Here is a 24,459-nt window from a genome sequence, read left to right on the forward strand (position 1 = left end):
ACTTTCCTAAGCTGACAGAGCATAACTACAACAAACCTACAGCAAACATTATTTTTAATGGTGAAACATTGAAAGATTTCCTTTTGAGATCTGGAACGAGATTAAGATGTCCATTCTCATTATTTCTGCATGACATTGAACTTGAGGGTTAGCCAGTTCGGTGGGGCGAGAGGAAGGAAAAGGTATTAGGATTGAAAAGGAAGAAATAAAACTCATTATTTATATGTGATATGATTGAGTATGTAGAAAATCCAAAATAATCGACTGGGAGAATTAACAAGTGATTTTGGCAAGAATGTTGTTTATAAGTCCAATATAAAACATGATAAAAAAATAAGAAGAAATCATAAAAACAAGTCAATATACCAGCAAGAGTAAGGAAATTTAAAACAAATTTAAAGGATACCATTTATAATATCAAGTGTAAGCCATTTACACAGAAAACTATACACTATTTGGAGAAATTAATGAAAATGTGAATAAGTGGGGGTATACCCAAGTTCCTGTGTTAGAAGCCTGAATATCACAAATGTCGCCTCTCTCGGAACTAATCTATAGATTCAATGCCTTTCTAACTAAATTCACAGGCGGTGGAACTTGGTAAACTTATTCTAAAACATGTGGAAAAGCAAAGAACCGAGGATAGGGAAGCATTCTTGACGGAAAAGCACAGCGTGGCGGTTACCGCACTGGACGACAAAGTAGGTCATAAAGGCCGAAATAACTGGGACTGGATGGTGTTGGGGCAAGGACACAGAGGAGGATCAGGTGGGCGGAAGGAGTCCAGAGACAGACCTACACGCACACAGGGGGCCTGGTTTATGACAAAGGAGGAAAGCAGTGCCTTTCAGAGAAATGGTTTGTGGGAAAACCATGGGAACAAATGAAACTTGACCTCTCCCGTGCACCACACACAAAAGTCAACGCCAGGCGGATCGTGTATCTAGTGTAAGATGTAGAATAATGAAGTGTTGGGAAGCTAACAGGAAGGTAGGGACCTCGGGGGTAGGAAGACGCTTTCTAGATCAGGCACGAAGACACTAGTTATAAAGGAAAAGGTTGGTAGGTCGGGCTGTTAAAACCGACCTTTCTGTTCCTTAGAGGACGCCATTTGGGGAGTGAAATGCGAGCTGTAGATAGGAAGAAGGCATCTGTGGTGCACGAATCAGAAAAGCGTTCATTTCCTGGTAAGAGAACTATCCAGCAAGGAGGAAAAGGCACGTCGAGACAATCAGCAGCCGGCCAGACGTGAAAGGCGCGCGACAAGGACGCACGCCTGAACGGTCCACGGATGTTTGAAAAGTCGCCCGACCTCCGAGGGGTCGTGAGAGTGCCAACCGAAATCCGGAGGCACCGCTCTGCGCCCACAGGATGCCTCAAATTCAAGGCTGACCGCATGCGTTGCTGCAAATTCGCAAAACCACTTTGGAAAGCTTGGGTTTCTACCAGAGCTGATGATACGTACCCCCAATGACCTGGTTGCTTCTCTCCCAGGAACACGGGCAACAGAGATGCTCACACAAGTCCCTGGAGACACGCGCAGAGAGGTGCGCGTGTGCATGGCGGCCACAGCCCCTCTCTGAAGCAGCCCGAGTGTCCGTCAATGGGACACCAGGCGTGTGCCAGCCGGATGTTGCACCATGATGAAAATCAACGCACTACCTCCACGCGCAGCAGCCTGGACTGATGTCACAAGCACGCTATCCGGCACAAGCAGCCGGCCCCCAGTGAGTATATGCTGCGTGATTCCATTCACAACAGTTAAAGAAGCGGGCAACCCCCAGCTCGTGTCGAGCGACGCACTTACAGGCGCTAGAGCCGCGAGGGAACTCGAGGGGTGTTCACCACGAAGCGCGGTTGTCGGGAGCCGCTGGCGGGGACCAGGTGGTGCCGGGGGCTGTCGGGGCTCTTGACGCGGGGGTGGTGACGTGCACCTGCTTTCTGATAATGCGTGCGACCCCTGAACAACACGGGTTGGAACTGCGAAGGTCCACTCAGCCGCAGATTTTCTTCCATAAATACAGAGCAGCGCGTAAACATATTTTCTCTTCCTCGTGCGTTTCTCGGTAACATTTTTTCCTCTAGCCTGCTTTATTATACAGTACATGGCACATACAACATGCAAAATAGGTGTTAATCAACTTTCTTGTTATCGGTAGGGCTCTGGTCAATAGCAGACTATTAGCAGTTGTGTTTTGGGGGAATCAAAAGTTGTATGTGGATTGTTTAGGGGCGCCCCGGGGGGCTCAGTCGGTTAAGCGCCAGACTTCGACTCAGGTCACGATCTCACGGTTCGCGGGTTCCAGCCCCACGTTGGGCTCTGTGCTAACAGCTCAGAGCCTGGAGCCTGCTTGGGATTCTGTGTCTCCCTCTCTCTCTGCCCCTCCCCCACTCATTCTCCCTCTCTCTCTCTCTCTCTCTCTCTCTCTCTCTCTCAAAAATGAATATAATTAAGAAATCTAAAAGTCGTATGTGGATTTTTGACTCAGTGGGGGTCAGTGCCTCTAACACCCATGATGGGTGAGCATCAGATGTACATTCAAATGTCAGGCTCGGGCCCTTGTCTCCGTCACGCTTCGCGACGACAATGATTCTGAAGACATGAAAACGTTTCAAGCATCTCAGCTCTTCAATCCCCTCCCCCGGACTCCTTTGTGAAAACAGTTACTGGAGAAAACATTTCGACCGAAATGAAAAAAAAAAAAAAAGAAACTTACAAAACGAGGAAGAAACTGAATCCAGGAAAAGGAGGCGTGGCCCTGACGTGTGCAGCGAGAAGAAACGTCCGCAAGGGCACATGCCAAAGATTGTCTGATTGAGGGCTGAGCAGTTCCATGGGCACGTGTCGTGTGCACGCTCACGTAGGCCGCGTGCACGCGCGTCTGTGCCCTGGGGATGCTCACACGTGCCATGTGCACACGCACATCTGTGTGCACACTCACGTGGGCCGTGTGCATGGATGTCTGTGCCATGTGCGCGCTCGTGAGTGCCGTGTGCACATTCACATGGGCCGCGTGTGCACACGTGTCTGTACTGTGCACACGCACGCCTGCTGTGTGTGCACACGTCTGTACTGTGCACGCTCACGTGGGTCATGTGCACACATGCATGACTGTGCATGTGCACGCTCACCTGGCTGTATGAGCATGCACACACACGTATCTCCACGCGCGCACAGATTCACGCGTGCTGTGTGTACACGCGAGCTGTCACATCCCGATTACGTTGACCCGGCCAGAGTCGGGAGGGCCCGGGTTTGGGGTCTGGGAGGACTGACGGAAGTGGGCTGGGGGTGCATTTCTACAGCTGGCCAGCCCTGGTCTCTCCTCTGGAGCCGAGAGGGTAGCGGGCGGCTGCCTGGGACAGGGAGGTGCCCGTGTGGTGAGCACTGCGTGAGGACATCAGAGCCAGTGTCACTGGGCTGAAGTCAAAGTGTTGACAGGGCTGGTTATTCCTGGAGGCTCCAGGGGAGAACCCTTTCCTCCAGCTTCCAGAGGTTTCCTGTGTTCCCCAGCCCCTTCCTCACATCCCCTCCCCAGCCTCTGCTTCCGTCCTACGTCTTTCACTCTGACCCTGCGGCCTCCTCTGATAAGGACCCTGTGAGCCCGGAGGCCTGTCTGGTCATCCAGGATAACTTTCCGTGTCAGGAACCTTCACTTGACCGTGGCTGCAGGGTCCCTCTGGCCGCGTGAGGTGACGTCCCGGTTCCCGGGTTCTGATGCGGACGTTCAGAGGGAATAGGGCCCGCATGGGGGTGCCCAGGCAGGGTCCAGGTGGTTGGAGCGCCTTGCACAGGGCGGGGCTGGAGGAAGCAGGGGGAGTGGAGGGAGAGAGCTCAGAGCCGGCCCCCCAGAAGACCTGAAGAATGTGGGCCAAGAGCAGGGCAGCCGGGGGACAGGCGTGTCTACACGGACAGGGGGCTGGGGCAGTGTCGGCAGGCAGGCCCCCCCGCCCCGGCCTCCCCGGGCGCTGCTCAAGCCGGGGGAACACTGCCGGGTGCCCAGCCGCCTCCTGGCATCCGATTCATTCCACAGCCTCCTTGTCTGGTCACCTGTGGTCTGGACCCACTAATCCCCTTGGGGGTGGGGAGGGGCCCCGGAAGGAGAAAGACGCTGTGACCCTCGGGCCGCGCCCCTCCTGGAGACCCTGGCCCGACCCCGAGTCAGGTGGCGGATGTTTGTCTTGCTGCGGCTGAGGCCACAGCTGTGCGCTCCAGCCCGGCCCCGGGCCCCTGGTGGCCGGCCACGCGCTCACGTGTGACCCCGAGTCCTCCTCTCTGGGCCTCCGCTCCCGCCGCTGTCCAATGGGGCGTGTGGACTCAGGGACCTGTGAGGCTCCTTCCCGTCCTGTCCTGCCTGGATTCCGGGTGTTTATGAAGGGCCCCCACGGCCACGACGGGGTGCTCCTGCCCGAGGACGCTGCCGTTGCCGGCACCCCGTGCACAGGTCCCAGGACGGATAGCGGAGGGGCGGGCCGCGAGCCCAGCCACCCGGGGTGGCGTCAGGACCCTGAGGGTTGCGCAATAGCTCCAGCGGCAGCTGGCGGGCTCTGGAAAAGTTGTTTTTCACCGGCTGCAGCTGGAGGAGTGTGAGGGAAGCCAGCTCCTCGCAGCTGGGGGCCGGGGGCAGGCTGGGCGGCTGGAGGGGGATAGAGGGCCCCAAGGCCACAGGGCCCACCCTCGCTGCACAGCCCCCAGCACCAGGGGAGAAAGTGGCCTCCTTGGATGCAGCAGCACAGGGGTCGGGGCCCCAGCAGGGTCCGCCAGACGGGGGCAAGGGCAAGACCACAGCGCAGGCCCGGCTGACGCCTGAGCCCAGAGAGCCCCACATCCCGCCTCCCGCTTCACCGGCAGACCACCTGAGGCCGGGGGTGGCTCTTGCCAGACAGCAGGCTGGTGGCGGGGAGTGACGAGGTGTGAAGTGACATTTGGGGGCACTTTTGAGGCCAGACCCTGAGGCAGGAGCCTCCCACGTGGCATTTAATCCAGTGTTTACTATGGCACAGCAGGTGCCGACCGGCCGAGCCCGGCTCCTCTCTGGGCACCACCGCCTTGCTGCTCCCCGCATCTGCCCCCCGCCTCCCCTCCAAAGTCAAGGGTTTCCTGCGGCGCTGGTGGGGAAAGGGGCGATGCTGACGGTTGGGGCGCCACTGATGTCCTCGGAGGCCACGCTCAGGGGGCCCGATCCATCCCAGGGGCGAAGTCCCCCCAAATGCCCAAGGTCCCCGACAGCAGGGGCTGCAGCCCCGCCCACGACCGCCACCACCTGTGAGGTCTCCTGCAGCCGCAAGGCACGGTTCTGGGCTCACCGTCGGCCCAGCTGCCTGCGGCCCTCTGCCCCTCGGCCGGAGGGTTTTCTCCAGCTCTGCGGACAACAGCTCAGCCTCACACGGTGCACCGCGCCCCCCCCCCCCCCCCCCCGCACGGCGCAGGGACCCAATTCCCCTCAGGGCAGACCCAGGGCCCCGGTGCGGCCCGGGTGTGGGGAGCGGCGCTCAGTTCACAAGGTAACCGGACCCCCGGGATTGCAAAACCGGGGTGCTGAACCAGACACGGCGCCCTCGTCAAAGCTGCTCGCGGCAGTTTCTGGTCCTTCTGCCGAGTGCCCTGTGGTCTGATCCCCGCCAGCTCCTGGTGTGCCTGGGTGTCCTGTGCATCCCCTCTAGGTACCAAACAGAATCCCGGCCGCTGCCACGGCCATCTGAGGCCACCCTCTAGACCTGCCCGGTGGCGGGAGAGGGGGGCCGGGTCACTGAAACACGGGCCTGTCCAGCCCCAGGCTCCCAGAGCTGGAAAGGGCTCGAGGCCCCGCGGTTGTCCAGCCGCCCTCAGGGAAGGTGGCCGGTGCTCACGCGGCTGCCCGGAGGCAGACCCTGCCCCCTGCGAGGCTGGGACCGGCGGGGTCTCCATCGCCCCGGGCTTTGCGGCCCAGAACCCAGGCCCGGCCCCCTCCCCCTCAGACCTGCTGGGCGCCCCTCCCCCTCCCCCTGGTGCCCCCTACTTGCTACCCTGGGTGAGCTCCTGCCTCTCGGTCTCTTCCCGCCTCGCCCCGCCATCGCTGGCGTCAGGACCGGAGGCAGGAACAGCTGTGGCTGGGGCCGGGGGTCGGGGGAAGGGCTGCCCTCGGCGCCCCTGCCGGCCAAGGACCATGTGCTTGTAAACTTTACTTTTCATACAGTAGAGAAACACACAAAGCAACACGGGGAATCCATTGTACAGCAAAGGCCACCGATGCAACCTCAGAACACACGCGCGCCCCTCCCCCCCACCTGCCACCCGCCGCTTCAGGGCCGACTGCCCCACGCAGAACGGCACAGGGGAGGAGGAACCAGCTCGGTGCTTGGAACCCCAACCCCCGTCAAGGGGCTTCCTCTGCCCGCCGTCCCAAGGCCACCTCCAGGAGGACAAGCGGCCTTCCAGAGGGTGTCAGGTGCTCTCTGCTCCCGGCCAGTCTCTCTCCTGCCACAGGGCTTGGCTGGGAAGCCAGGGCGCCTCCGCTCGGCACCTGCTGTGGGCCGGTGCTTGACTCCCCGAGTCAGACGCGGCCGCCCCCCAGGGCCTCCAGGCTGGCGGGGTCACAGCCCTGGTCATTCAGTGCGGTGGGCACTGTGGTGTTCAGTGGGGGGGGGGGGGGGATGGGAGGCATCCCTTGCGGAGGATGGGCTCGGGGACCGACCTGAGCAGGTGAGTCGGAGGGGAGGGAGGGGTAGGAGTAGGTTGGATGTTTGGACACAGGTACGGACAGGTGTCGAGGCAGGGGTGTAGGACAGAAGGTGGGGGCTGCAGGGGACTCCAGAGGAGTGTTCTAGATATCCCGGGCACTTGGAGGGTGGCCCTCAGGAGCATCTGTACGCGGGGGACATCCGGCTGCCCCCGTGGCACTGTGATGAGGGAGTCGACCCCCTGAAGGCTGAGAGGCAGGTCCCTGGCCAAGCCCTGCCCGCGGCACTGCCCCTGGACAGCCAGGAGGAGGGCTCTGGCTCTGCTGAGGACCGTCCGTGGTCCTTCGTCCCGACCCCGTGGGAGGCAGCGGCTCCGGACGGGACCTCTCGGCTGGCACCTGTCCTGGGCCGCAGGCTCTGGCACTCGGCGACGTGGGGAGAGCTCCCCCTCACAGGACCACCTCGGGCGCGATGCTGAACAGGAGGTCATCATTCCCCCGACGCACCTCCAGAAGCAGAGGGGACTCCGTCAGGACGGCCTCCTGCAGCTCGCTCGAGTCCGCCAGCGGGCGCCCGTTGACCTTGACGATGATGTCGCCATCTTGGATGCCCCCCCTGCCGACGGAGAGACACCGGTCACCGCACATCCCTGCGAGGCCAGGACCCCGCTCGGGGGACGACCTGGTTGCACAGCAGCGGTTGAAGAAACACCACTTCCGCAGGTGAGAACAGCACCCTGACTGCGGGGTTCCTACCCCAGTTGAAAACCAACGTCCTACGAGGGCCAGGGCTGTGTCGGCCTGCTTCTTCTACACGTTAGGAGGGCTGGGTCCAAGTGTGGCCTGCCGCCTTCCTAGCTGGGCTGCCTCAGGCCAGGCACTCGGCCCCTTTGAGCCTCAGCTTCTACACCTACAGCCCTATGTGGGGACACGCTTTGCAAATTGCGAGGTCCAGGCCACGGTGAGGGTTGACTAAGGAGGTGCGTATGGAACGCTGATTCACGCCGCGGCCTTGGCCATCGGCAGCCACCGTGGCTCCTGGTCCCACCGCTCTGGCCCTGAGGGCGGCTGCCTGCTGAAACCCTGAATAAGGGGCCTGAGCTGGGTGCTGACTCTTTGCCTTCATGGATCTGCGTTCTAACAACTTGTCCTGCAGGCCGGCTGCAGACCGAGCGCGCGTGCCGGGGGCCCGTGTCCTCCCGCACAAGCAACACGGCACATGCAGGAGGAAGGGGGTCCTGGTGGGGTGAAGGGGCCCCGCAGGGCTGGAGGCCCGCCTGCCTGGTTCCTCTCCACTCTACTGCCTGCCCTTGAGTCCCACGGCCCTTGAGCTTGATCTCCAGCTGTGCGAATTACCGTTTAGACCACTGACGAATGCAGCCCACCCTCCAACAGCGGAGACCTGGGGCAAAGGAGGGAAGGGGCTCGTCAGAGCCCCTCTGGGCCTGGATCGGTCCACAAGCGTGCCGGGCCCGTGCCGCACCGGCTGCCTCAGCTCATGGTGTTGGGAACAGTCAGTCTTTCCCAGCACTCAGTGGTCTCAAAGGAAACGGGGCTTTATCTCATCTGAGCTTGACCAAGTCTCCTCAGGGGACAAAGAGTGAGCTGAATCGTGTCCATCTTGCAGACAAGGAAGGAGGCCCAGGCTGGCGGGAGTCAGGCCGGCATGGGGTTTGAGCTCTGGGGGGGGTCTCTACTGCTCTGTCTCTCCAGACCCAAAGGAAAGGACATTCTGGGGGCACCTAAGGGGCTCAGTCGGTTGAGGGTCCGACTTCAGCTTAGGTCATGATCGCACGGGTCGTGGGTTCAAGCCCCGCGTCGGGCTCTGTGCTGACAGCTCAGAGCCTGGAGCCCGCTTCGGATTCTGTCTCCCTCTCTGCCCCTCCCCTGCTTCCACTCTGTATCTCTCTCTCTCTCTCTCAAAAACAAATCAATGTAAAATGACAATAAAAATAAAAATAAAAGGAAAGGATATTCTGAACCAAGGACGGTGACTGCCAATGCCCCAAGGAGAACTTCATCTTTCCAGCCTCCCCTGGCTTAGACGACAAGCCGGAATCCCACCTGCCACATCCATGCCATATCACGTGCCAGGGGGCTCAAGGCCGTACAAGGTCACCGAGGCGAGCCCACCCTCGGCCTCATGCCCACCCAACCCCACCCACCAGGATGTCTGCTGGCCCCGTCCAGCCTTCCTGCCTCCTGTAGGGCAGCCTACCTCTGAGAAGGTGAGTTTGGAACGACCTCCTGAACGTAGATCCCACTGCTGACCGATGGGAAGTCTGGGTCGCTGGCTTTCAGTTCTTCCAGCAAACTGAAAAGGCAGTTCCGCGGTTAAGGCACGTCTGCCCCCATCCTCACGTGGGGGCGGCTACAACCCCCAAACCCCTGGAGCCCCCAGAAGCTGGGAGAGGCAAAGAAGGACTCTCCCCGCAGAGCCTTCGGTGGGAGCGCGTCCCTGCTGATGCCCTGATTTGGGACTACTGGCCTCCAGAAGTGTGAGAGAAGGAAGTTTGTGATTTGCTACGGTAACCACAGAGGCTTCCTGGAGGAGGCAGCACCTGAAGGGAGCCTGAGGGAGCTGAGGAAACCTATGGGACAAAGGGGGAAACGGCATTGCAGGCAGAGGGACTGGCCTGAGCCCAGGCCTGGGAACGCGAGTGCGTCTGGCCCACGGGAACACCTGCAGGCAGCCAGGCATGGCTGGACAGGGTCTGGGAGGAGGAGAGAGGGGCAGCGGGAATGCATCATCCTTAGACACTCACCTCGGGGTGATGGTCCGCATCCGTATGCCGATGAAACGCTTCTTCCAGTCTGGGGACAAATCATGACAAGACTCCGTTAGAGCCTCTGTGAAAACCTCTGCCTTCTCTGAGGGGCCATGTGGGGACTAAATTTCCCCCAGGAGCCAAAAAAGCAGTGGGAGTCATTTGTGTAGTCACAGGCCTAGAGCTGCTTCTCTCCTCTAGGCTGCTCTTGAAGGGCTGGGAGATGTCCTGCCTCATCTGGTGGCTTCATGCCCACCCCCGCCCTTAGGACCCACACACCCATATCAGTTCCCACATCTGCTCTGTCGTGAGACCTACACCCAAACCCTGGTGGGCATTGGGGCTCTCCTCTCCAGCCTTATCTCCCAGATTTCCCAGCCTTGCCTGCTCAGATCTGAACTTGTCACCTTCTCCTGCCTTCCCCATAAATGATAATATTAGCCGATAATGCCCAGTGAGCACTAGCCACATGCCAGGCCCTCTGTTTAGAGCATTATACACACAACTTCCCCCTGGCTGCTCCAGCCTGTGACTTAGAAGGTGTCCTAGACCCAGAAATAACATTTACCTGTCTTGAACCATAAAATATGTCTCAGTACATTTTAAAATGTCCTATCATAAAAACATGCTCTCTGACCACAGCAGAATTAAAGAAGTCTCCAAGAACTTAGAAACGAAATAACATACTTCTGAACAACCCATTTTCAAAGAAGAAGTCAAACAGGAAACTAGAAAGGATTCTAAACTAAATAAAAATGGCAAAACGACGTATCAAAACTTGTGAGATGCAGGTAAAGCAGTACGTGGAGGGCAATGAATAGCACCAAAGTGCCCATATCAAAAAAGAAAAGGGTTTCACATCAATGACCTCAGCTTTCACCTTAAGAGCTAGAAAAAGAAGATCAGATGAAACCCAATGTAAGCAGAAGAAAGGAAATACCAAAGATTGGAAATCCGTGAAGTAGAAAACAGAAATATAATAGAGAAGATAAAACTTTAAGCTTTCAGCCACACTGATCAACCAAAAAATGAAAAAAAAGGACAAAGGAAAAGAGAAGATAATTATCCTCACCAGGACTGCAAGAGGTGACATCACCACGGATCCTACAGGCATTAAAAGGGTCATAAGACATAACGATGAATAACTTGATGCCAATACATTCGATGACCCAGACAAAATGCACACGTTTCTTTGAGTTTCCAAACTGCCAAATCTCACTCATGAAGCAGCAGACAACCACGTAACCTCACCTCTATTGTTAAAAACTGAATTTGTAGTTAAAAATCTTCCCACAAAGAAAACTTCAGGCCCAGGTGGTCCCACGGGAAAATTCTACTAAATGTTTAGGAAGGAAATAGCACTGACTCTGCACAAACTCTTGTAGAACACTGAAAATGAGCAAATACTTCTGGGATGTCGTGATTTATAATGAGAAATACGTATTTTGATGTTCGTTTGTGGTTCCCAGCACACACCCCCTAACACTTTTGTAATCCCTGTGATAAAGGCTCCGGGGACATCTTTTGCTGTCAGATCCTGAAATGGTGACAGTGACAAATGTGAGATGGGTTTCTTCTGTTACCTACACCACAAGCCCCTTGCAACCACTCCTGAGTATATGTTAGTGAGTGATTTTGAGAAGCCCCTAAGGAAGGGGCTGGTTGCTAGGGAAACCCACCCATGTGGCCAAGGGTCAAACTTTCAGCCCCGACTCCCAACCTGCCTCTGGGGAGAGGTGAGGGGCTGGAGGATGACATAATCACCATGGCGGGGATGTACCCAATCATGCCAACACCATGAAGCCTCCGTTCAAGCCCGAGAGGGTGGGTGGGAGAGCTTCCCAGTTGGTGATTCCTCGGAAGTACTCTGTGCGTCTCCCCAGACCTGCCCTGTGTGTCTCTTCCATTGTTTCCTGAGCTCTGTGAGCCACTCTAGCAAATGATCCAACCCGAGGAGGGGCCATGAGAACCCCCAGTCTATAGCCGGTGGGTCAGAAGCACAGGTGATAGCCTGCACTTCTGCTTGGCATCTGACTTGGGGGGCGGTCTTGTATGACCTTGACTGTGGGGTCTGACACTATCTCCAGGCAGACAGTGTCAGGCTCAGGGGAGAACAATAGGACAGCTAGCTGGCTTTGGGAAGCCCCTCGCATTTGGTCCCCAGGGTGTCAGGAGTGACGCAGTGTCGTGGCAGAGAACTGAGGACAGATAAGAGGCACGGGAGGGGAGTTTTTCCTAAACAACTTCCCAACCATCATCCCGATACTAAAACCAGAAAACTAGACCCACACCCCTCTGGAAGACGGCTGCAAAAACCCTGTAGACATTTTCAGCGAACCAAATCCAACAATATGGAAAAAAGGATAATACCTCATGAGTAAGGGGGCTTTATCCCAGGAATACAGGGATGGTTCAACGCTCAAAACTCAGCCAACACAATTTGCCACATTAACAGACTCAAAACGAAGACTGCCGTCTCCAAAGGTCTAGAAAAAGCGTCTGACAAAATCTTCTAGCATCTGTGCCTTCGAAAACCCACGAATGGAAGGGAACTTTTTCCACCTGGGGCGGGACACCTGCGAGAGACCTTGAATGAGCATTCTGCTCACTGGTAGAAGACTAGAGACGTCTCTCCAAGGTCAGGAACAACGCAAGGACATCCTCTCTCACCACTTTTATTCAGTGTCTTATGCAGGCTCTGGCCAGACAAGAACAAAAGAAAAGGCATCCGGACTGAAAGAGAGAGGCAAAAACTGCCTCTATCCACAGACTGCAGAATAATCTGTGTAGAAAATCAGATGAGGACACCTGGGTGGCTCAGTCGGTTAAGCATCTGACTTCCGCTCAGCCCATCAGCCCATGATCTCACAGTTTGTAAGTTCTGGGGGAGGAATTGACAAGCTGATTCTAAAATCCATACGGAGGGGCGCCCGGGTGGCTCAGACGGTTAAGCATCCGATTCTTGGTTTTGGCTCAGGTCAGGGTCTCACGGTTTTGTGAGTTCGAATCCTGTACCCGGTTCTGTGCTGACAGCGTGGAGCCTGCTTGGGATTCTCTCTCTCTTCTCTCTCTGCCCCTCCCCTGCTCATGCTGCTCTCTGTCTCTCTCAAAATAAATAAACTTAAAAAAATAAATAAAATCTACATGAAAATGCAAAGGATCCAGAAAAACCAGACCGACTTTGGAGGCGGGACAGATTGGGAGGGCTGACGTTGCCTGACCTGAGGACACTGCAGAGCTGAGGAAATCAGGACGGACAGACGGACAAGTGGGGCAAGACGGGCTCATTTTTTTTTTTTTTTGACAAAGGAGCAGTTTAGGGGAGAAAAATACACAGTGCCGGAACAACAGACTATCCAAAACAAAAACAAACAAAAAAGAACGTTGATTCATACTTTGCGCTATTAAAAAAATTAATTCAAAATACACCATCGTCCTGAGTCTAAGACCTCAAAAAGTAAACTGCTAGGGGCACCTGGAGGGCTCTGTCAGTTAGGCATCTGACTTCAGCTCAGGTCAGGATCTCACGGTTCCTGGGTTCGAGCCCCGCATCAGGCTCTGTGCTGACAGCTCAGAGCCTAGAGCCCGCTTCTGATTCTGTGTCTCCCTCCCTGCCCCTCCCCCACTCACACTCTGTCTCTCTCTGTCTATTGAAAATGAATGAACGTTAAAAATTTTTTAAATAAATAAAAAATGAAAGAAAGTAAACTGCTAGAGAAAAAGGTAGGAGAAAATATTCCTGGCCTTTGGTTAGCAAAGATTTCCTACATACAACACCACATGCATGATCCATTTAAAAAACTTTGTTAAATGAGACGTCATAAAAATTCACAAAAGTTCTCTTTTAGACACCATTTAGGGAATGAAAAGTGAGGCCACGGGAGGAAACATTTGCAGCTCGTCTCTGACGAAGGCTCCTATCCATAATGCTCTCAAAACCTGCTAAGGACACAGACAACCCAATCTTTTTAAGTGGGCAAAATATCTAAACAGATTTTTCTGCACAGAAGATGGATGGACGGGACCAGGTGGCTCCGGGTGAGGGGAGGTCAGAGCAGTGGGGTGGGGGGGGCGGGGGGGGCCGGGCCCACGGGTCTGCAGTCCGGGCGGCTTGGGTGCTCACCCCCAGCAGGTGCAGCCCAGGAGGGCTTTGGAGCAGAGACAGCCGTGGTCTGCCCTAAGTTTTGAAAGCGCCCCTCAGCCGGGAAGGTGTGTGGGGGTGAGGACAGCGGTACATCCCAGGCTGGGGTGCCGGAGAGGGAGGAAAAGGCCAGGCTGGAGATGTAAATCTGGGAGTCACCCCCCCTAGATGGCACTTCAACCCTTAAGGCTGGGCGGGGCCCTCAGAGGAAAGGAGAAAGGCCCCGCACAGAGGCCTGGGCCCCGCATCCCGCTCCCGACGTGAGCGCCAGCCCCTGGTCAGCATTGCTCAGAACCCCAAGGTCATGCTTCAAAACAGGAAGGAGCCTGAGCCTCCTGTGCTTGTGCGTGAGCGGCCCCCTGGCTGGGCAGAGGTGTAGCCCTGTCACCCGCGAGGCAGCCACCATTGTGTTTGAATCCTTGGTCACAACCCCGCTCAGCACCCAGCTGGGAGCCAGCGGGCCCAGCCCCACGCGGCTTTCTCCAGAAACACGGGCGGTGGGGTGGGGGGCGGTGCGGGGTGGCCTGACTGGGTCCCTTTGTGTCCTCCTTCGCCGGGACGGCACCTAAATGCGAGGGTCCCGCGTGGCGCTGGGGACACGGAGGTGGGCTGGAGGTCCTGGCTCTGTGTCTTGCTAAATACGTCGTGCAGCCACTTTGGACCCAGGCGAGGCGACAGTCAGTGCAGGAAACGAAACACGGCGGGGGGGGGGGGGAGGGAGGACTTCGGGTCCCGAGTGCTCCCCGTGGGGAGACAGGCAGCTCCCCACACCGCCGGCGTGCTCGTGTGGCCAGACGACGCACTGAGAGCGGTCGGCTGCAGGGCACGTGAACGTCACCTCGGCATGAAAACCAGCCAAGCCACAGAGAAGCGCGGGCTGGGGCTTCGCGGGCACCAGGGCTGATCCCTGAGGTGCCCCCTGAACCCGCGTCCCGGCAAAGGCCCCTCCGCCCCAGCTCCAAGTTCAAGCCTCGCCGGGGACCCCACCTCTCCTCCCCTGCAGCTGTCGCACCCCAGCCAGGCCGCCAGGAAGGCAGCGGGGCCCCTCGTGGTTCCCCGCGGTGGACCCCCCCATCCGGCACCCGCGGCTGCCTGCCAGCCCGCGCCCCTCTCTGCACCCCTCTCCCGGCCCTCTGCCGGCCTCCCTACTCTGACGTCACGGCGTAGACTGGTGCTCCCGTACCCCTCCCCCCCTCCCCCCTCCCCCCGCCCCAGCTAGAACAGAAGCTAGTGGCCAGAACGCGCGTATTTGGCTCACGGCCCCCCCAGGGGCCGCGGCTCCGCGAACATTCGCCGTCGTGGCCTCTGCTCCGAGACCCACCCTGCAGCCCAGAAAGCGGACTGACGGTCCCAGCCACGGAGCTGGGAGAGCGCCCGGCTCAGGTTCCAGAGACACTAAAGCCTGAGGCACCTTGAAGAAGCGACAATGGGTTCCAGGGCGCAGGCCCCGCCCGCCAACCCCCTGCTCCTGCCTCTTGCTGCCTCCCCGTCTATTGCACGCGGTGCCCCGAGTCAGCCTGTGACCGTGCGGCCGGGGAACGTGCACGGCAGTGCCCACCCCCAGCGCCTCCCTGCACCTCTCCCCGGGCGCACGGGACACAGAGACCCCTGGGGCCGGAGGTGAGCGACGTTTCCACTCCCCAGGCTCGACTGAGCACTGAGGATCCACCTTCCACAGTTCCCAGGGGGGCGGACACTCCAGCCAAGCAGCCCTGGGGGTGCACGCAAGTCCCAAGGCTGGCTGAACCCCCAAACCCTCGCGAGCCCCGAAGCTGAGACAGGACCAAGAAGTGCTCCTTGACATCTCCCGAATTGAACTTAAGGATGGTCTGTTTTAAAGAACTTTGGATTATACTCTGGTTTCTCTTCAGATCGTATAAATCTTTCGCCTTTCAAAGAACTTTAGATTAACTGGGTTTACGTATTTTTGAAACTTTTATTAAGGAAAAAAAAAGCAAGAGTGAACACGTCAAGCTCAAAGGTTTTAAATTATAGATTCAGTCACCCCGCTAAGAATTACTGGGCCCTTTGATTAGTCCACATGTCCTAGGGGAGGTGACAGCTCTGGGGGCAGGGGATGACTGTTTCCCAGGGTGTCCGGGGGACGGTCACAACAAAGGAATGAACCCCGGTGGCCCCCGGCGGGCTCTGGCCCGAGAGCGGAGAGGAACACAGCAAGAAGCGAGGAGACGCCACCATCCAGTTTCCCGGAACAGTCACCTGACAACTCAACCTGCACCACAAGCAGACCCACCGATTTCCAGGAGGCGGCCAAGGCCAAAGGCACCGCTGGGGCAGACGGCAGTTACGCCAGGGACACTCAGCTACTAGGGAAAGGCTGTGACAGCTACGAAGGCGAAGCCCTGGGCTAAGTCCTGAGCTCCCCAGCAGCCAAGGAGTAAAGGGCTCCAAAGGGTTAGATGGCCCCCTGTCTAAGAGAAGAGGCCGTCAGCCTCTCTAGGGAAGGCCGGCTCTGCCCTGGCTCCAGGCCGTCTTCACACAAGGGCCCCCGATGAACCAAATGGTGTTCTCGCTCGAGAGGAGCTCTTCAGGTGACCAGCCCTCACGGCACCGGTCGCGGCTGCACTGGGTTCCGAGCGCTCGGCTGCTGGGACCGTTGGGGACGGGGCAAGCACGAAGAGGCCCCCTGCTCTCAGCGAACTGCTGGTGAGGGGGCTGGGAGGAGACAGGGGAGCAGTCTGAAGGTGGGAGTGGCGGGGGGGAGGCCTGGGCGGCGAGCAGGTGGGCGCGGGAGACAAAACGGCGGGAGGGAGGTGCTCACTTGGGCCAAAATGAAAGGCAGGAGGGTCGAGGCCGCCAGGAAAGCTCCTGAGATCAGGAGACACGACCCTACTTTGGAGAACAGCCGTGGCCACCAACTGTAAGAAGGCGCTTGGCAGGCCCTCACTGGGGAGTCACCTGTGCCTGGCCAAGGCCCGCACCGGGTGGATGCCCCTGGCTGTCCAGAAGCGGGCAGGGGAGGCTGGGCATCCCTGTGTGGATGGGGATGGAGAGAAGGGGCTGAGAGAACATGACTTCCAAGGATCAGGGGCTTGGGCACCACCGCTTTGGAGTCGAGGCTACCTTCCTGGGCAGTCGACCCGACCAGCAGACTGAAAGGGGAAGTGTGCGGGGACGGGCGGGTGGGAGGAAGGAAAGGAGGGAGGGAGAGATGGAGGGAGGGAGGAAGGAAAGGAGGGAGGGAGGAAGGGAGGAAGGAAAGGAGGGAGGGAGGGAGGGAGGGAGGAAGGGAGGAAGGAAAGGAAGGAGGGAGGGAGGGAGGGAGGAAGGGAGGAAGGAAAGGAGGGAGGGAGGAAGGGAGGAAGGGGAGGGAGGGAGGAAGGAAAGGAGGGAGGGAGGGAGAAAGAAAGGAAGACAGGAAGGAAGGAAGACAGGAAGGAAGGGAGAGAGGAAGGAAGGAAGGAAGGAGGGAAGGAAAGAAGGGAGGGAGGAAGGAAGGAAGAAAGGAAAGAAGGAAGAGAGGAAGGGAGGGAGAGAGGAAGGAAGGAAGGGAGAGAGGAAGGAAGGGAGAGAGGAAGGAAGGAAGGAAGGAAGGAAGGAAGGAAGGAAGGAAAGGAAGGAGGGAGGGAGGGAGGAAGGAAAGGAGGGAGGAAGGGAGGGAGGAAGGGAGGAAGGAAAGGAGGGAGGGAGGAAGGGAGGAAGGGGAGGGAGGGAGGAAGGAAAGGAGGGAGGGAGGGAGGGAGGAAGGGAGAGTGGAAGGAAGGGAGAGAGGAAGGAAAGGAGGGAGGGAGGGAGAAAGAAAGGAAGACAGGAAGGAAGGAAGAGAGGAAGGAAGGAAGGGAGAGAGGAAGGAAGGGAGAGAGGAAGGAAGGGAGAGAGGAAGGAAGGAAGGAAGGAAGGAAGGAAGGAAAGAAGGAAGGAAAGGAGGGAGGGAGGGAGGGAGGAAGGAAAGGAGGGAGGAAGGGAGGGAGGAAGGGAGGAAGGAAAGGAGGGAGGGAGGAAGGGAGGAAGGGGAGGGAGGGAGGAAGGAAAGGAGGGAGGGAGGGAGGAAGGGAGAGTGGAAGGAAGGGAGAGAGGAAGGAAAGGAGGGAGGGAGGGAGAAAGAAAGGAAGACAGGAAGGAAGGAAGAGAGGAAGGAAGGGAGAGAGGAAGGAAGGAAGGAAGGAAGGAAGGAAGGAAGGAAGGAAAGAAGGGAGGGAGGAAGGAAGGAAGGAAGGAAGAAAGGAAGGAAGGAAGAGAGGAAGGGAGGGAGAGAGGGAGGAAGGAAGGAAGGAAGGGAGAGAGGAAGGAAGGGAGAGAGGGAGGAAGGAAGGAAGGAAGGAAGGAAGGAAAGGAAAGGAGGGAGAGAGGGAGGGAGGAAGGAAAGGAGGGAGGGAGGAAGGGAATAAGGAAAAGAGGGAGGGAGGGAGGAAGGGAGGAAGGAAAGAAGGGAGGGAGGGAGGAAAGGATGACAGGAAGAAAGGAAGAGAGGAAGGGAGGGAGAGAGGGAGAGAGGAAGGAAGGAAGGAAGGAAGGAAGGAAGGAAGGAAGGAAGGAAAGAAGGAAGAGAAGAAGGAAAGAAGGGAGGGAGGAAGGAAGAAAGGAAGGAAGGAAGGAAGAGAGGAAGGGAGGGAGGGAGGGAGGACAGACGGACGAGTCTGCAGCCGCCCAGAGAAGTGGAGCCTGGGGAGCCCAGGTGGCTGGAGGCGGGTGGCGGGTGGTGGGTGGGAGACGCAGCCAGAAGGGGACAGTCTCGCGTGGTGGGGGTTGCACGTGGACAAGAAGCACGGGGCGGGGGGGACAGAGAAGGAGGCCGTGGCTGAGCGGGCGGGGGCCCCAGGGCGCCGGGGGACGGCTCGGCAGGCCGGCGTCCCTGCCCCGGCACCCCCGGGTGGCACCGTACCTTTGGCGTGCCTGTCCTGGAACTCCGTGAGGAAGCGTGTGATGCGGTCCGAGGGGATGGCGAAGGAGATGCCGGCCGCAACCTTGAGCGTGTTGATGCCGATGACCTCTCCGTCCTGTGCGGGGCCGTCCGAGGGGGCGGTCACCCGGGGAGCCCGAGCCCCGTGGCCGCCGCCCGGCTCCCGTGGCCGACCGGCCGTCACCGCCCCCGAGGGGCTCCCGGAAGCTGTCCGGGAAAGGCGCTCCGGGGTTCGCCTCCGGGCCAGGGACCCCCCACCTCTCCCTCCAAGCCGGACCCTCCTCTCCCTCGCCAGAGAGTGTCGGTACGGGAGCTCGCGGTCCGCCCCGCGAGGAGGACACCCCCAGCAGCATCCCGGGAGCCCAGACGGGGGGGGGGGTGATGAGGCGTACGCGCCCCTCTCTGCCTTCCTTCTAGAAGCGCGGCTGGGGGCGTGAGGTCGGGGCGGCTCCCGGCATCACCCGCCCCCTCTGCACCCTGGGAGCTGGCCTCCCCCGCCGCCCCCACCCTGCACCCCTCGAGGCTGCAGCCGGGGCCCCGGACACACCTCGCTCTTGACACCCTCCCGGGAAGGCACTCCTCTCCATACCCAGCACGCACCCCTGCGCCGGCTTTTCTGGCCTCCAGCCTGAAGCCCACCCGCACGACTTTCTCGAACACCAGTGCTGCGGCCTTCGTCCCGCTGAGCGTCTGACCCCTCCCGCTCGTGCCGTGCTGCTCCCCGGACTATCTTTCCCCTGCACGTCCCTCTCAACCCCAGACCCTCGGTCTCCACGGTGCAAGTTAGATGCTCCCTCCTCCAGGAAGCCCTCCCTGCCTGCATCCCTGCAGAGCCCCCTCACTGCTCCTCACGTCACACTTGCCCACAGGAGCTCCCCAGGACGGGAGGGCATCCAACAATTCTCAGGGCCCAGAGCCGGACTGATTTCTGAACTGAACTTTGGGTTGATTCTGGAAATCTCCCCTGGGATGGGAATGAGCCTGACTCTGGGGCCCAGGGCAGACCTGAGGCAGGGGTGACCCAACAGGGCTGGGACGGAAGGAGGACGCGCCCACACCCTCGCACGTAAACGCAAGGATGGGGGGCCCAGAGCCGTGACCGGCCGTGACCTGTGTCTCCCCTGCCCCAGGTCCTTGATGGGCATGTGGTCCCCGCCTGGCTGCTGTTCTGGGTCACCCTTACTCAGCATCCCTGGGGGCTTGGGGGGGCTGGGCAACAGGCACTTGGGGTCATGCCCTCCCCCGGGGCCCCCAGCCCAGCCAGCGGGTGCGAAGACTCAAGGCACATCTTCGAGGTCCCATCCCCGCCTCGGGGCCGTGCTGCCACGTGAGTGGAGGACTTGGGGACACTCACCAGGTTCACCAGGGGTCCCCCGGAGTTCCCGTACTGCAAGGGAGGAAACGAGACGTTAGCTGAGCCCTGAGCCCCTCGCGGGTTCCTGAAGCTCTGTCTCCCGAGCCCCCACTGTTAACCGGCACAGAAGACGGGCACTCGGATTTTACCCCCAGCAGCATCGAAAGGCCTCACTCCTGCCCCCATTTCACAGGTAAGAAGGCTGAGGCCCCGGAGGCCACGTGGACGCCGTCTGGCCTGGGCCGGAGCCCTCCGCGCACGCCGCACGCCTCCAGATTCGCCTCACGGGGTACAGTTCTTCCCCACCCGCCTCGAGGGGGTCTCTGCAAAGACTAACATTTCCAGAAGAGCCCGAACCACGGCAAACCAGAGAGGTGGGTGTGGGGCGCCTGGGCAGAGCGCGCCGTGAGCCCCCCGCCCCCCCCGCTTCGGTAGCAACACTGAGGACGAGAAAAGCGAGGCCGACAGGGTGAGTGGCTCGGGCGCGGCTACGCCTCCGCGTCCCCCAAGGGCTGGCCCGGGTCAGGAATGAAGCCGCCGACTCCCAGGGCGGGCCTGGCGCCCGCGTGCAGAAGTCACAGGGAGTCCAGGCCCCGCTCGGCGTACAGAAGGACCTTTCTAGCACGCGGGCCGGGCGACGCGTGGACTCACGTTGATGATGGCGTCTGTCTGGATATAGTCCATGTTGGAGTCCCGGAGGCCCAGCTCCTTGCCGTCCCGCTGGGCCGTGCTGACGATGCCCGTGGTCACCGTGTTCTGCAGGGCAAACGGACTGCCGATGGCCACCACAAACTCGCCGGGCCGCAGGTCTGCCGAGTGGCCCAGCAGCAGGGCCGGGAGCTTCTTCTGCGGGGGGGGGGGGGGGACACGGGGAGGGAGGCTCAGCTGTCTGCCCTGGGTGACACCGGAGCCAGATCAAGGCCGGGACGGTCCCAGGAGGGCCGGAGCGGCTGGAGAGACCCATCGGGGGTGAAGGCCGAGGCAAGCTGCCAACTCAGACGGAGGCCGGGCTGGCCTCCAGCCGACCCGTAGCAGGAGAGACCCGGGCTGGAGTCCTTGGAACAGCGCCTCAGCCGCACCCGTGACCACGGGGGTCCCCAGGTGGGCTGCAGGGGTCACACACAGGGAGGAGGCCCACGGGGTCCGGCCGGGCACAGCCTCTGAGGTCATCGAGCTCAGTGGTTCGTTCGGTGGCCACAGGTCCCTCTGAAAGTCTGACAGGGGCTACGAATGCCGTCAAAAATGCATCACACACAGACTGGTGCCTAGGACTGCAGGGGCCCTGGAGCCCTAGTTTTGGAACCCTTGATCCAGCTCAACCAGATCTCCCGATGTAGACACACAGGGAAACTGAGGCCCAGAGCGGCGAGGTGACTCAGCCAAGCTCTGCCATCACCCCCTGCCCACGGAGACGCCTGCCCACTCCAGTTTCACGTGGAGCCAGCCCGTCTGTCTGTCTGAGTCCACGGCTGGGCCGGCAGCTCTGAGGGCCAGCCGTGTTGGGGTCGCCTCCGTGTTCCGGAAGCTGCAGGAGACACGCTCAGAGGGGGTGCTCCTGAGCGGGCTTAAGGTGCCCAAGTGCGCACAGTGGCAAACGTGGAATCCACGGCGGCCGAGGCCCCGTCGCCAGCACCTCCGTGAATCTGGGGGTCCGGTGTCGCACCCCTTACGTCCGAGGCCACCACCGGGGAGGGGCACTGCTTCTGGGGGCTCCCGGGGGACGGCAGTCATTTGCAGACACAAAGCTTTACGAGAAGGTGCCGGCGACCGTCCTGTCCCGATCGCGGGGGGCCTCCCTCTAGCTCTGGACAAGGACCCCACACCTCGGGCCCTCTGAGCACCCGGTTGTGTGTGGTCACTCCCCTTTCCTCCCTGGCAGTGGCCTCCTCTTTCTGCTCTAGCCACCATGCCACTTAAGGTCTTCTGTCCCAGGGCAGCTCCCGGTACAAACGGGGGGACCTGTGAACGGGGGTGAGGCGAGCCGGCAGGGCTCCACTCGGCCCTTCCTCACCTGCCCGCGTGGCCGCGGGGCCACAGCCCCCCCAAGGCTGGGGGGGCCACCACGCGCGGGACCCAGGGGCTGAGGCAGCTCCCGCTGGGAGGTCGTGCAGGCCTTACTAAAGTCCACCCGCCCCTGGGGCCACGGACGGCTGCTGCGTGTGCCCCTCGGGATTGTGCCGCGGCGCCTGGAACAGGAGAGACCCGGCGACCGCCAGACCGGCGGTCCAGTCTGGCTCTGCGTCACCCTGTGGGGGTCCTCGGCAGGGGCTGCACCCTGTGGCCCTCGGGCCAAATGCAGCGTGCTGCCTGTTTCTGTTTTGCAAATAAAGTTTTATGGGGACACGGCCACGGGCTCGTGTGGCCTGTGGTGGCTGCGTCGTTGAGAGGCGTCCCCAGAGGGCCCGGACCCCACAAAGCCTCGAAGTGCTTACTATCTGGAGCTTCACCGAAGACGTCTGCCAGCCTCTGTCTTTGAGCACACCCCGTGCCCCGCCCCAGCCTCAGTTTCCCCATCTTTAGAACGGAGGTGGTGGCCCCGGGCTCAGTAACTGCCGTGGGGAAGGGTCCCCGTTGGGATAAGCCTCTCCTCCTCCCTGGATCGGGCAAGAAGGAGCCTCCTCACAGAAGATTCATTATCACCAAAACCACACACTTTCATTCAGAAAGAGCAGAAGCGGGATTCCAAGTCAGCCAAGCCAGACTCACCAGCACAGACAGCCGCCTGGTCACCGGCCTCACGGCAGGGGCAGGCTGCCCTCACCGAGAGTCACGACCACAACACCGGACGTGCCCTGCCCCGGCTTAGCCTGACCTTGGGCAGTGACTTAACCTCTCTGACCTCAGTGTCCCCTCGGAAGCAGCAGGACACCGACGCCCCTTCTGTCAAGGGCGGTGGGGCGCAGGCACAGTGCCAGCCCCTGGCGGTGACCCGGGACGGCTGTGGCCCCGCTGTGGGCCCCGCCTGGCCAGCTGGGGGGACGGGATGTGGAGGGACCGGGGCGTGTGTCCCGGGGCTCCAGGCCAGCGTCCCGTCAGCCCCACGGGGGAAGCTGCATGTCCTGGAGTGAGCCGGGAGGGACGCAGGCAGCGTCCCTGGGCCTTGGAGGACGCCCCTCCGCGAATGACTTGGGGGCACATCGCTGGCTGGCGGGCGGCAGCCCGGCTCTGCTCCCACACGGCAGCTCAGGAAGCAGGGGCGGGGGGTCTGGAGACCCCGGTTCTAGGCTGGCCCGCCCCGTGGCTGGGCCTCGGTTCCTCCGAGCGTCCCACAGGGAGGTCGGGCCGAGGCGTCTCCGAGCGCTGGGGCCTGGGAAGGCGCCCCCGCCCCGCCCGCCGCCCACTCACCTTGGGGTGGATCTGGATGGTGGCGATGTCCGACTTCTTGTCGATGTCTTTGATGGTGGCCTCGTACGTGTCTCCGTTCTGCAGCTGCACCTTGAGCTGCTGCCGGCCCGAGACGGCATTGGAGGTGGACACCACGTGGGCGTTGGTGACGATCAGGCCGGCCTCCGACATGATGAAGCCCGAGCCGCTGGACAGGGGCACATTGCGGCCAAACAGGGGGTGTCTGCGGGGAGCGAGCGCGGGCGGGGGGGGGGGTGGTCAGGGCGGGCGGGGGCCTGCTGGAGGGGAGCGGAGCCCCGTGTGGGGTAAGAGAACGCGGTTCGGGGCCCCCCACCCCCACCCCGCCCTCAGGCCCAGCTCTGCCACCTTCGGCTGCGGCCTTGGCCGGCTCACTTAACGCCGGGCCCTCTTCACGGCCTCAAGGGGGGGCGGTGACCTCTGACTTGCAGTCTGCCGGGAAGGGACACGAGGCCCACGCCTGGCAGGCCTGTTAGGACAGGCGGGCACAGAGCTGGAGCCAGACAGGCCGGCACTCTAATCTCAGGGCCGTCCCGCTCATTACCTGCCTGGCCGTGGGCAGGCCTCAGTCTCCCCAGCTAGGAAATGGGGCATCTACCCTGCTGGGTGTGACGCCTGTTGTCCAAAGCGCCTGGGGGCAGGAAGCCACTCAACAAACAGGGCTGGGGGACAGCGCAGCAGGTGCCGGGGTCCCCGGGGGGGTACTTCTCCGCGGAGGGGCAGATGGGACCGTGCAGGGAAGGGGCAGTGCTGGGGCGGTCGCGTTCCCACCCCGCCCGGTCCCTCCCCTGCCCCGCACCTGCCCCGAAGCCCCAGACGGCGTGACAGGCAGTGCTGGTGGCAGGCTCTGCTCCATGATGACACCAGGTGTCATCCTTCCGGGGACTCAGGGGGCGGAGGGGACAGCGGACGGTGCAGGGCGCGGTGTGTGCTCAGACACAAGCAGACAGAGGCCGGGGCCCGGCCTCTGTCTCCGTGAACAGGAGCAAACGGTCAGAGGTCAGAGTTCCCTGATGTGTGACCACGCCCAGCTGCCCGCAGGGCCAAGAGGGAACCATGGCCGCGGCTCAGGACCCTCTCTGGGGCGGGTCACCTCTGGGACCCCCGAGGGGCCTGGACGGGGCAGGAGAGAAGGAACTCGAGGGTGGGGGCTGTCTCAGGGAAGTGAGGGTTGCACAAGACCCACCTCGGCGGGCAGGACCGGTGACCAGAGCCAAGGCCACCGGGCATCCCGAGCCAGACTCCCCGAGTGATTTAATGCTCATGACCACCCTACACGGTAGGAGGCCTTCAGTTTGCGGGTGGGGAAACTG

At 60.4% G+C, this 24,459-nt stretch overlaps 1 protein-coding gene across 1 annotated transcript in view; it reads right to left on the reverse strand.

The window, feature by feature from the left end:
- Window positions 1-6,147: 6,147 nt before the first annotated feature.
- HTRA3 (HtrA serine peptidase 3) overlaps window positions 6,148-24,459 on the reverse strand; it is a 31,417-nt gene continuing 13,105 nt past the window's right edge. The window contains exons 3-9 of the mRNA XM_060655500.3: window positions 23,129-23,351; window positions 20,435-20,629; window positions 19,784-19,816; window positions 18,412-18,526; window positions 9,425-9,473; window positions 8,878-8,973; window positions 6,148-7,275 (exon numbers count right to left, since the gene is read on the reverse strand). Of these exons, the coding sequence (XP_060511483.1) occupies window positions 7,110-7,275; window positions 8,878-8,973; window positions 9,425-9,473; window positions 18,412-18,526; window positions 19,784-19,816; window positions 20,435-20,629; window positions 23,129-23,351 (877 nt within the window). The 3' untranslated portion in view covers window positions 6,148-7,109. The remainder of the gene's footprint in view (window positions 7,276-8,877; window positions 8,974-9,424; window positions 9,474-18,411; window positions 18,527-19,783; window positions 19,817-20,434; window positions 20,630-23,128; window positions 23,352-24,459) is intronic.

The sequence above is a fragment of the Panthera onca genome, chromosome B1, assembly GCF_046562875.1.
Source record: "Panthera onca isolate mPanOnc1 chromosome B1, mPanOnc1 haplotype 2, whole genome shotgun sequence".
NCBI lineage: Eukaryota > Metazoa > Chordata > Mammalia > Carnivora > Felidae > Panthera > Panthera onca.